We start from the raw sequence: 13,583 nt of genomic DNA, 5'->3' as shown, positions 1-13,583 counted from the left end.
ACAGAATAGCTACCAAATAAGTGTTTATAGAACTAAACCAAAATGAGTATTTGGAACCATGAACAAATAAAAATAATGACACAAAGACCAAATAAGAATTCTCACTGCAAAAGCCAAAATACATCACAAGTATGATTTGGTTTGAATTCCGATCATAATACATCAAATCCACCTTGTTTTCAGATAAATTAAGAGTATGACTGATAGAAATGTAATGACACAGACTTAATTATTCTATATTCACTAACTCAACTGGATAACATACCAATGCTTAGTTAAATCCTACAGACTCTTTGGTTGTAACAGAAACATTTTCATTACTTTTGCCATTTTGCCTTATTATATGTTTCCCATCTAACATAATTAATCAACTGTTTCAATTACATGCTCTAAATCTATAATGGTGAACAAAATGCTAGGCAATGATTTGTGTCTGCCTTCAACTTGCTAAAACTGCCATTTATTTCACTTCTAAGAAGAAAAATGTTTTCTTGACCTCAACCCACCAAAAATGTATAAGCCAAAAATCCTGCAGTGATTTAAAACACTGCATACCTTGCATTTTACCATCTGTAGAGAAATGGCTTCTGCCTTGCATAGTACATCTTCCACATCCATTTTCATGGACAATTCATTGATATGCTAAAATGAAACAATAAAATGTTAAACAAAACTGACAATTTATTACGCTATATTTCACTGCAGGTAAAATCCTTAAAATAAAAATATGCACATACTACAAATAAACAGAAAATTCAATATATCTTTCCTTAGATTATTTCAAGTTTTAAAGCTAAATGATAGCTAATAAGTTTATGGAACATGAAATCCAGCAGCTGACTCAAGTCTACTATCTCAAAATTATAAGCAAAATACAGCATATTTTTTTTAGAAAACTAAACTACACAAAAGAACATTTGTTGAATTTCCTTTTCTTTTTAATTAGCCAAGTAAAAATAACTGGCCAATATGTATTTGTTGAACTGTCATTCTCAGAGAGTCAGTTCTAGAACTGTTATTGATATAATTTAAGTTACTCAAAAGATTCAATGAAGCTCCAAGGAAATGTTTTGTATATCAGTACCACCAAATAGAGAAAAGAGCCAAAATACTATGATATAAATTGAAGGAATAACTACCTTAAGTATTTCATTAAAACCATAATGCTTTTCCATTATTTGCTGCTTTTCTGATTCCAGAACAGCACAACAGAGAAGAAGATGGAAATTTTTACATGGTAGTTCAGTCCACATTACCTATAAAACATAGAACAACTATTTAGCAAACTATATCAATTCTAAAATATTTTCCTTATAGGTACAATGCGGAACTCTATGTGACTTCTAGGCATAGCCAAAGTTGCCCAGATGGGGTAGTCCACTGTTTTTCTTTTTTTTTAAGCCTACAGCACCCGGTATTCCCAGGCGGTCTCCCATCCAAGTACTAACCAGGCCCGACCCTGCTTAGCTTCCGAGATCAGACGAGATCGGGCGCGTTCAGGGTGGTATGGCCGTAGACAGTCCACTGTTTTTCTATCTAGAAAATGAGCAGTGGAGAAGGGAGGTCTTACCTTTACCTACAAAATAACTAACATCAAGCTTAACATTATGTGAATATGATCAATTCCAAATGTGGCTCTTTAGGTAACTACAATAAGCAAATCACTGAGTCTAACCAATATGATAAATGGCATTAATTAAGGAGCCACAGCCATAAGGTTAAATTCAAGGTTGTAGAGGGTTGGTGGCATTTTCAATATTATTCTGAATTTTCAGTTTCTCACTTTTAAATCATCCTCAGTCTCTGAAGGAAAAAAAAAAAAAAAAAATGCTAAATCCTGGAAATAAGAAAAGAATTGGTTATACAATGCATGAAATCAAAAACACCCAGAGATAACTCTATAAATTTCCCATTATGTAACTCAGAGTATAGCTGATTGTGACAAAAACTGAATTAACTACCCAAAATTTATACCAAACACATAAAACATTTGATCAATAGCTGCACTTCTTCTTAAATATAAGTAATGTCCTCAAATTTAAGGTCTTATTTCCTCCTGGTTAGTGTACCTAATATCGTATATGGAAAGACAAAAAGACCCATGTAAACAATACTACTAAAGTATACCTGAAATGGTTTACTTCTTTCACCAGAAGTAAATCAAGTTGAATAACTTTCAGATTAAATCCAATTTTTAAAAGTTTAATTAAAATGCAATTAACCTCAAAGGTTTCATTTAAAGTTCCAATGTATTTGGTAAACAAAGATTGGGGAGTTATTCTAGCTATGTGATAATTATATTCTCAATTCATCCTTTAAAGAAGTTGAGATACTAATTTAACAAAATCAATAAACTTTAAAATATGACTCCCGATCAAGAATATGTGAATTTTACTTCTAATTTCAAACAGAGGAAGTGATCCTCCACAGAACAATGACCCTTCAATCAGTGCATCAGCTTCTCTAATGGCATTAGTCACCAAAAGTATAGGAAACAATTTCCATCTGTAGCTTCAGAGGGCACTGAGGTTCCACTGTATGTAAGTCTATTTATTATCCAAATGGATTATCGCCCCTATTCTTTCCTTGGGAGAATTTCTGTGATCCCTTATCTTTATAAAGATAAGGTAGCCGTCAGTCATTATATCAATATTCTATTTTAAAAGCACCTCAATCTGTTAATATTACTAAATATTTGTAAAGGAAATAATGATTTTCTGTTTTCCATCAAGAGTTGTCCTGGGTACAAAATGGAATAAAAGGGTATACACCAAAAGCATGATCATGAATATCCTGTAGAGTCGCGGAGAAATGGGACTTGAGGTGGTGATTAAAAAAGATGTGAGCTGTATCTTCAATTTGTTTTCTGAGAGAAAAAACTAGAAATAAATATGGCAGAATGTTTCCATGTTAAATATGGATGGCGGGATGTTTGCTATATTATTCTCAGTATTTTGCTCTAACATAAATTTCTTTAAAAAAAAAAAAAAAACACAAGTCAGCTCCCTCCCAATACCTCAGACTACAAAGTGCCATCTCAACTGACTGTCCTGCCAAAACATCCTTGAACTCTATACAAATGTGTATCAGAAATGTAGCAGGACCTTACATACTCAAGTCTGTCTAGGAAAGAACACAGGCACATATGGTCTAGAGAACTGGTTCTGGGAAACGTACTAATCCCAGTGTCATAAGGATTATGATTTACAGAAAAAAGCTCCAAAGACCATATAGTCACTTCAAGATCAATAATTTTTAAAGAGAGACAACTATCAGAATTTTGGAATATACTTTAGAAATTTCAGTTAGGCTATTACAATCCATTTATATTCTATAGAATAAATTGTTGCTTTCCATGATAAATATTATATTTGTATAATTTAAGAACTTACCTCCCATAATCGAAGAATATCTGGAAAACTAAATTCCCTTTTAAATCTGATTAAGAGCCATCTGAAGCAAAAATAAAGATATCCAGAGTCCTGAGATTCTATACAGAAGGAAAAAATATATATATATGGCTTACTCTTATACTAATTATCTCAGAATACAGTTATCTATTTCAAACTCAAATTTTTCTATGCATCCTATATTAAAAGTCCTATAAATTTAATTGTCTTCTACTAATTCAAGGAAACAATTCAAATTTGCAGGCTGGCTTCTTTAAAAGAAAACCACAAAATAACGAATAATTCATTTTATGAATAAGCGGTTTTACAACATAATTATACAAAGACAGTTTGTTCCCACACTTTTATTCCTCAGGGGAATCAAGGCAACAGCAGTAGAGCATATAAGTCTTTAAAAAGAGTTATTTACATTGTTACATTGTTACAAAATACAGGGTATTACCCTATAATTTGCTGGGGATAGTTCTGATTCACTAAACTTACCTAAGTAACTGCAAAATCCACTGTCCAACAATCGAAGTAAGGTACTTAGTTGAATTAGCTGGGTCTTCATGCCTTGCATTTGTTCTTCAAAATTTTGATGCTTTATAAAAGGAAATACATGTTACCACATAAGTAATATTTAATAAATATTTTATAGTACATAACCACTGATAACCAAACCATGAATGTAAGGACAAATGTTGGTCTTATACCACAACGGTTATATTTTAAAAATCACATCAAATTAAAAAGCTAAAGCAACATTAAAAAGGAGGGAAAGAGAATCCTTGGTCTCAAACTAAGAATTAATTTTTTCCCTTTCTTCATTTGATTTAGATAAAGAAGAATGCAGACACAGCCGCTTGTAGACTGATTGATACACTAATTTCTTACCTCGAAAGATTTGGCAAAAGGAAGACACATTTGGAAAATAAACTTTTATCAAATCACTTCCATTGTTAAATATTTCTTCAAATTGTCACATGAACTAAAATTATTTTTAGCTTTAACATGTATCCCATTTTAAACAGTTAACTATTTCCTAGATTTGATGACATTAAGGAAATCTGAAGTCAAGACCGTTTTCATGACAATACTAACAGATTATATGCATTTTGCATTTTAAATTCTCACAAGTGTAAAGGCTACATAATGTCTGGTATTGCAACAGACTGAATACAGGACCAATTATGAAAATCTAGCCGTTTTCCTCTAAATTAGACATTAAAGAAAATGGAAATGCAAAACAATCTTTCTTCTCAGTAAACTATTTGTTTTGGAAAACTTACTTTTCATTTTAAAATGTTATATGTGTTAAGATACATAACAGGTTTACTGTTATTTTTAAATAAATATTTATAAATTTCTCAATATTACTTTTTCATATGATAAACATCAATGGACATAATAACCCACATAAACAAATGCTCTTGGGGTCCTCAATAATATTTAATTAAGTGTGTGAAGGGATCCTGAGATCACAAATTTTGAGAACTGCTATGTGGTTCACATACTTTCAAAACTCTTCAAAGCTGAGTAGATTCCTACCAACACTTGAGTCAGAGAGAAGGGGCACCAAAATAAGCGAAAGGCTTCTAAGATGATTCTGATCCCTTTAAAATGTGCACCAACTCCTCTATGGTGACCTACTGTCCTAACCCTTGCGAAAAGCCTACGAACAATATCCCTTCCCTCACACTTCTTTTTTAGTTTTAGAGACAATAATCATGCTTTATTAGGACTACCTATCAGATTAAAAACCATTCATTCTTGGTAAAAAAAAAAAAAAAGAAAAAAAAAGTTTAAAGTCTACTGATTCTTAATAAACGGGTTTCTCATAAATGATTTAAAGAATTAGCTTAATGGACTAACAGAAGCCTTTGGTATCTAACTTCTTCACGTTTACCACATGGACCTATAGGGAAAGGCAGAATTAACTCTGATTGACAACATCATTTTTGTTGTGACACAGCCAAAGGCTAGTTGGTTTGGGAGTACCAACATGGCAGAGCCACTGCTACCCACTCAGCTATAAAAAGGAGCACTCCCAAAAATGACAGAAGCCAACTTTGGAAAACTAGCTATTCCTGCAGAAGGGGGAATAAGATCAACGCTGGATATACAAAAGGCTTCAACTGTATCTGTAAATAAATACATGTGCACACATATACATGTGTATGTATGCATACATGCATATGTATTTATATTTATACACACACATGTACATACACATATACATACATATACACATGTATATATATTATATGGGGTGGGAGGTGAGAAAGAATGTGGGGGGACTAAACTATATGGCAAAATGAATGGTAGGTATAAGAAAGTTCATTAGATCATTTTGCAAATATTTCAACAGACAAAAGTTTACACCTAGACCTCCATTAGATGTGAGTAAATAACAACAGAAGCAAATCTATGGACATTAGGCTCAGCCATCACATAAGAAGTAAATCTTATATGAGATAAAGAAGTCAAACAATAGCGCCAATTTAAGGACACCAAAATCAGCAATACCGTGAAAAATAATCATGCAGATTATTTTGATTGCAACATACTGCCCTTTCATTTAAATATTATGAAAAAAAGGATGTTAGTAGACAATATATTAAGAGATCTTTTTAGAATAAAAACTAGAAAAATCCCCAGACCATCCTCAATGGAAAAGGCAAACAGAGAACATTCACTGTGAAAAAAGACAGAAGAACCTGAACCTTCATATACAGAACTGACAAATATCCCGTCAAGTGTATATTACAGATGTTCAGAAAGTATCTCTACATTTGAGACCTATATACATGCAAATGTGTATATGTATTTGGCATCATAAACCAATATATTTGAACATGACAATATTGGCTCAGTTTTATGAAAACTATTACTGTAAAAAACTAAACGTAGTATGTTCATGTTAATTCTTATGGAGTACTTGCTATAAGTAGAGGTCTAAACTAAGCACTGGGGAAATATTCATGTGTTTATTCTACAAAAATCTGTTGAGCAGAAACTTCATATCAGGCATTAGGAAAATTCTGGAAGCATACCAGAGAACTAGTTAAGCAAAAACATGATCTCTTTTATCAAGAAGAATACTAGCTCTAGTGAAAAGAGGTAAACAACAAAAACACAGGGAAGGCAGACAAGAGTTTTTATACAATTAGTATCAGTTGTACAGACCTTTATAACAAATGCCTCAGGTTTCTAGAGCACTTTGGAGTAATTGGAACTAAGAAGGCAGGTAAAATCAATCAATCAAAAAGGTAAGGAAGGCAAACTATGATATTACTAGATTACTGCAATTAATAATCTTTCCAAATAATCCAAAAATATTAGTTTATGGTAAAGGACTGCATAATTTGAATATTTATCAATAGTAAAAGGTATTTTTAAACTATCAAATCTTATCAAATATGTGGAAAAGAAGGAGAAGTGAGGATGAGTGGGAACCCTGGATAAGACCTGAGGAAATAGACAAAAATTGGGAAAAATTGAAGGGAAAAGTAAACTTGGCAAGCAAGAGGGGAAGAATAGAAGTAATCATAAAAGAGAAGGAGACCACTTCCAAATTTCACATTTGTATCCCAGAAACTTTAAGTTAAACCTATATTACAAGAAAACATTTTATGTGATCACATATTCAGAATCTTTATCCCCTTGCAAGCAAGCCATTGCAATATTCGACATCATGGCCCACCATCAAATATATCAGTTTTATTTTGAAACAGCACACAATGACCTATGCAGTCAAATCTGTGGATTGCATATGCCTTTATCTACTTTAGGCCCTCTGCTTTTTTTCTTTGATAGATTACTTGAGAAAACTTGCATTTTATTTCCCTGTGAATATTCTCTCTGTACTATTGTCCTAGAACTCTGTCACCAAGATATATCAATGAAAATAGATAAAATGTTCTTTGTAATAATCTGTACATATAGACATAGTTCAACTCTAATAACACATGCTTCTGAGAAAATAACAGGGAATTACTAAGTGTCAGTGTTACAAATAGTTCAAACACATCTGGAGAAAAATCAGTTACTATAATGACAAAATCCAAAATGTTCACAAAAGGTAAGGATATTACTTGGCATGACTAAGCTTTATCTCTGAAACAGATGATATGAAAGTTGAACTACTTCACAAGAATTGAAATTCACCTCTCATCAATATTCTATGACCCATGGCTCTTCTACAGAACATAAGCATTTACCGATACTAAAATCTGATTATTCCTGTACTACAGGCACTTACTATCTACTTTTTGCATTAAAAAAATGCTAGTATTTCCAAGCCTCTTGAAAAGGCTATTTAAAAAGGAATAAACTAACAACAGGGAACATTTTTTTTAAGTTCCATCACAATTGGCTAAATACAAACATCAATAAGATCCTGCAACTAAAATTTTCAAAATTTGTTTGATTAAAGGAAGGAACCCCTATTCTTACCATTTGGTCCATGTAGGAGGCAAAGCACCAAAAGGCATCCACCTCATTTTCCATCACATACAAAAGAGGGGAAAGTAAGTCACTCATTCCTTGCACATATCCTAAGAAGAATAGAAAAAAATAATCATGTCTCTGAAAACCTAAGGTCTATGTATCCTTCTGTGCATATTACCACCATTTCACTTACAAGTATCTTTTCTTTGATTCAGAAAATGGTATATATTGATGTTCACCAAAAAAAGAAAATAAATAAGAAGGAGGAAGTCTAGCAATCAGGTGAAAAAGATGAGCTGTTTCAGATCGAGATGTCAAGCAGATACATACACCTGCTACTATGAGTCTTAGTATAGATATCACTATCAAGAGTGGGTGATTAAAAAATAATGTGCAAAAGCATTTTGAGAAAGAAGAGAAAACCCAGAGGGACATCAAATATAAGAGTACATACTCAAAGGAGATTTGAGAATAGTCAAAGAGGTAAGGGGGGTGGAAAAAATCAAGGGAGAAGAGTTTTGTAAAAGGGGGAAAAAGTTGTCAGGCCAGAGTGGTCCAGAGCCAAACTGCCATGAATAAACCACGTAAAAGAAGCATTAAAATGGATCCAACAGCTTTAGCAACCAGATCACTGGTGATAGAAACAAAAAGAATCACAACAAAATTATGTACCTCTTTTTACATAGTTCTATCTATGGTCTTCTTTCTTTTCTTGTTACTCTACATCCAACCAATGCTAGCAATGGGGTTTTACCCAATCAATATTTTGTGCCTATAACTACCACTTTGACCACCTTTCTTTTGATGCTGTTACAATTTCTTAGTCACGACACTAATTATAGCCCTTGTTTAAAAAAAAAAAAAAAAATAGAAAATGGAAAGTTAAAGAATCAGCCCCCTCATTTAAAAACAAACCAAAAGTCTTGGTCATACTTTTCACCGGAACATGTCAAGCTTATTTTTTAGTTCCAACTTACAAAAACCTCAATTTTCTTAACTGTTTTACAATTAGACTTCAGACAAGACACAGATATTTGAACCAACAAAGGGATGAGAGCTCACACTAAGCCTTCTCACATACATATTTATCATTCAACTTTGGTAAATTTTTCTACATTTGTTAAGGTTACGTAGATTTTTTTCCAATGGTAGCTTGGGAAGTCTGTGGAAAATACAGCCTTTCATTTGCAGATCCAAAATACAGCCTTTCATTTGCAGATCCAAAGCGTATATCTTTATCACTCATCAAAATCTATGTGCACTAATCCCATTTAAAGAGTATATTTTAAAAGGGAAGAGGATATTCTGCTAGAAGTGATACACAACTCCGCTTTGCTCTTCCTATTTTGGAAGAAAATTTTAGAAATGACCCAGGAAGCTTTTAAGCCAAAGTCTCTGGAAAAAAAACTCAGATTAAATGTATAACTGAGAGGCACTCGGATCACCTCAGGATCTCCTTACAAATGAATATTTAGCTCTATGAGTTCTGAGCCTCCTCTGCCCTACCATCTACTGCTATGCCTAGTCTTTATCAGCTCACTGTGTATACATCACTCTGTAAAAGTATGGCTCGACTCGGAACATTAACACAAAAGAACACTTGGGTTCCCACAGCAGTCATCCCATTATTACAGTACCAAACAATAGAGTTACCAAGACATTTGGAGAAAAGTGCCAGAAAAAAACTGACGTGTGACAAGATATCCAAACGTAAACGTTTCTACCTATTTATTGCAGATGCTTTTTAAAATAATGCACACTTGCAATGATTAATTTTATGTGTGAACTGGAATGGGCCAGAGGATGCCCAGATGTCTTGTTAAACATTATTTCTGGGAATGATTATGAAGGTGTTTCTGTAAGAGATTAGCACTTAAATTGGTGAAGTGATTAAAGCAGATGGCCCTTCCCAATGTGGGTGGGCATAATCAAATTCCTTGAGAGTCTGAACAGAAAAAAAGATGGAAGAAGGCTGAATTTGCCCTCTGCCTGGCTGTTTGAGCTGGAACACTCATATGATCCTGCCTTCAGTGTTCCTGGTTCTCAGGCCTTCAAACTCCAACTGGCATCTACTCCATTGCCTCTCTTGCTCTCAGTCCTCCACACCACCCAGCAACGTTCCCAGGTCTCCAGCTTGCAGACAGCGGACTGTGGGATTGCTGTTTTTCTTTGCTTCTCTCTTTCTCCCTGTCTGTACTTTTATGTGTTATACACACACACACACACACACACATATATATGACATATGATATATATATGACATATGATATATAATACACATAATACCTACATAATATATAATACAATATATATGTAATATATATGATATATTTACACACAAACATACAGAGGGTGTGCAAAAAATGTATACAGATTTTAAGAAAGGAAAACTGTATTAAAATTGTTATACTCAATTATACCGATAACAAAAGATGAATACAAGTCACATCTGACTTCTGAAATTACAAGAGCTGCTCAAAGTGGTTACTATCAGCGTCCGGACACTTCTGATTACAGCAAACTACGACTTGAGCAACGCTGACCAAAGTGTCCACTTGTATATATTTTTTGGCACCCCCAGTACATATAAATATACATATATAAAAAATATAGATAAATACGTACAATCTTAATGGTTCTGGTTCTCTGGAGAAACCTAATACAACACTTTTAAGAAAAGAACAAATAGATTGGAAGGAAGACTAAATTGCTATCATCAACTTCCCTACACAGCACTGACGCAGTGAAAGCAATGACAAATATAAAGGCTAAACTAATTAAAGCATGAAAGAAATTTGATCTGAATTCAATGAAGTGCAAAAGAGCACTATTTTACTGAGTCTGACTGACTGCATGTAGTCTATAATAGAAATATTTCAAAGTGTGCTATTCAAAAGATTTACAAAGCACCTTTCCTCTGGGAAAAAAAGTGCTTTATTATAAAGTTATAATGAATGAAAAATTCTAAGAAGCTAATTTAATCCTTTAAGTCTTCAGCTTTCATATGGCATCACTACCATATTTCTTCTGCAAGTCTTAGCTGAAGCAAGTAGTCAAATTAAGCTTTGTATTCTAGTTGGTTTTAATCTATTTTATCTTATACATGATGTTCGTTGGGGTATGAGTTGCGGGGGTAGAATTAGTGTACAAATTCCTTTTAATTAAAGAAAGACTGACGCTGCTTAAACTCGCGTTCAGTGACACTCAGATTCTGTACAGTGCCAACTGCTGCACATCGTAATCAGCACGGCCACAACTCTGAAGCGGCTCCCAAAACTATTTTCATAGCAAATTTGTTTCAGTGGGGAGGTGTGAGAAATGAACTCCTTCCTTCTCATCCTAGTGTACACTTTCTCACACTTTAAACTTTCATCTACATATAGATCTGTTTTCCAGGTTAGCTAGACCTTAGCCCTTAGAGTAGCAAATTTTTTAAAATTTTAGGAGTTGGAAATCATTTTTTTAAGTTAGACACCTCTGCCTTCCTATATAGTATTATGAATATGATTTAACTTATTATTGGTTATTCAGGGTAATCATTATGAACATACACTGTAAAAAAGATACCTCCCGTAGAAATATCCCAGATGTAGAGTCAATGAACTAACTAAAAAGTGCTCCTCCTTGAGTTCTTCTGTCTGTCTTTGATCATTTTTTGTCTCCTTCCTCACTATTCATGGGATTGTATTCAATACAAATATACCTTTACCTACCTCATCTATGGGCTAAGAAGCCAAACAACTAAATATGATAGAATCACCTATAAGAGTAAATTTACAGCCCAAATTCCTTTACTATGAGTAAAAGGCAAGAAATTTGGTCCGCTGCTCTATGAAAACTACCTTAGTGTCTCACAAAGTCAGAGTTCTTACTGGGAACTTTGGCTGTTTCAGATAACTTAAGTATTTGACTAGAAAGAATGTGGGGTTAATACAAACAAAATACCAATTCATCCAGTTAGCTGGTCTGAGCCTATGCCCTGAAAAGAACCTGGCTTTCAGGAACTTCTGAGAAAATCCATGAATTCCTGTCTCAAAATTACCATCTGACAGTTCGGAGCAGTGCCACTTGCTCCCTAGGACGATGGTCCTATTCCCTACAGTGGTAACAGAAACCAAAATGGCAAAGGATGGGGTGCTGAATGCACAGTGGTAAGAATGACAGTCTGGGGGTGGCCAGAGAGCTCAGTTGGTTGGAGCGCGAGCTCTGAACAACAGGGTTGCGGGTTCGATTCCCACATGGGCCCATGAGCTGTGCCCTTCACAACTAGACTGAAGACAACGAGCTATCACTGAGCTTCCAGAGGGGCGGCTGGATGGTTCAACTGGTTAGAGCGTGAGCTCTCAACCACAAGGTTGCCGGTTCAATTCCTGCAAGGGACAGTGGGCTGTGCCCCCTGCAACTAAAGATTGAAAACGGCAACTGGACTTGGAGCTGAGCTGCGCCCTACACAACTAGATTGAAGGACAAGTACTTGGAGCTGATGGGCCCTGGAGAAACATACTGCCCTCCAATATTCCCCAATAAAATTTATTTTTTTAAAAAAAGAATGCCAGTCTGAAAGACCTGGGTCTCCCTCCACCCCCATCCAATACTTACTACTTGTGCAACCTTCAGTCACTGTCTAAATTAATATAACCTTATTCATAAAGTGGGCATTGTTTCCCCACTTCTTCAAACAACTGCTATTAGAATCAAATCTAAATCAAAAATCAAGTATGACAGCACTCTATAACCTGAAAAGCACTCTACCAATATATTTTCAATGACCTAATTTGAGATTAATACAGGTGTGATAAGACAGGATTGGCTACATTTTACATTTTAAAGAGAAATCTGTGATTTTCAACTACTGTCACCAAAGAGGCTAATGCTTCAAGACCCAAAACAGAGTTTACATCTCTCCCTAACTTACGTGTAAGAAGCCAAGAGGAATTCACATAGATACAAACAGTGAAGAAAATGTACCTATTAATTCAAGGTTCATTTGGGTTTAATATGCCGAACATCCAATTACTTTCTCCAAAAAGATGTCTCAAGCTGTATTACAGTAATCTGGAAAACATCTATTTCCACTACCTTTTACTTGGGAGTCACTCACTCACCTGGTAGGTAATGCAGAAACGTCCCATTTATTTATACATATAAATGTATTTATAAATATATTTATTTAAAGGTTGATGATTAGGGAATTTGTTGGTCCTTTAAAGAAACAGCTCAAGTTCTCTTGCCCCTTAAAATATTGGTTCCTTGGGCTTTCCAGCCCTTAGCATCGCTTCTCCATGCGATGCCCTACTCCCACCTCCAGCCCTAGTCTTTCAACCCATGCTTGATAGGAAATGGACTTACCAAGAAAATAAAGTTCTACATGCCCTACATAGTTATCTGCACTGCTTGTCTAAGATGTCATTATTTTTCTTCACAAGGGACATGCCTATCAAACAAAGGTTCCCAAATTTTATCACTTTACAGAATCCTTAATATCTCAGTAATTTTTTCCAAGGCACCCCTAGGCTCAAAGTATTAACTAACGTTTCCATTTATTAAGTAGTTAGAGCCAAACAGCATAAGTATTTATGCCCTAAGAACTCAGCACCCATTGGGCACTACACTATTTCTCAATCCTGGAAATCCAACTGGATACCACCATCCTCATTCCTGTTCCCCATCTATTTTCACCAGTACTTGCTTATCACAGCAAGGCCAAAAATGCTGCTTTGCAAACATACAATTTCATCAGAA

The 13,583-nt window shown here is 34.5% G+C and overlaps 1 protein-coding gene and 1 non-coding gene across 3 annotated transcripts in view; both read right to left on the bottom strand.

Annotated features, from left to right (window-relative positions):
* Window positions 1-13,583, bottom strand: part of TBC1D15 (TBC1 domain family member 15) — a 68,854-nt gene that overhangs the window by 1,684 nt on the left and 53,587 nt on the right. For both annotated transcript variants that reach the window (XM_019748974.3, XM_019748975.3), the window contains 5 exons: window positions 7,848-7,948; window positions 3,894-3,993; window positions 3,393-3,490; window positions 1,140-1,256; window positions 556-642 (listed from right to left, as the gene is read on the bottom strand). In XM_019748974.3, coding sequence (XP_019604533.1) covers window positions 556-642; window positions 1,140-1,256; window positions 3,393-3,490; window positions 3,894-3,993; window positions 7,848-7,948 — 503 coding nt within the window. The remainder of the gene's footprint in view (window positions 1-555; window positions 643-1,139; window positions 1,257-3,392; window positions 3,491-3,893; window positions 3,994-7,847; window positions 7,949-13,583) is intronic.
* Window positions 1,400-1,518, bottom strand: LOC148759091 (5S ribosomal RNA). The gene has a single exon (XR_016019558.1). It is a non-coding gene; the product is annotated as a 5S ribosomal RNA (ribosomal RNA).

The sequence above is a fragment of the Rhinolophus sinicus genome, chromosome 1 (assembly GCF_057876585.1).
Source record: "Rhinolophus sinicus isolate RSI-liver-muscle chromosome 1, RSI-T2T, whole genome shotgun sequence".
In the NCBI taxonomy this organism is placed as follows: Eukaryota; Metazoa; Chordata; class Mammalia; order Chiroptera; family Rhinolophidae; genus Rhinolophus; species Rhinolophus sinicus.
Note: the sequence above shows the minus strand (reverse complement) of the source record. Positions and strands in the feature narration are given on the sequence as shown.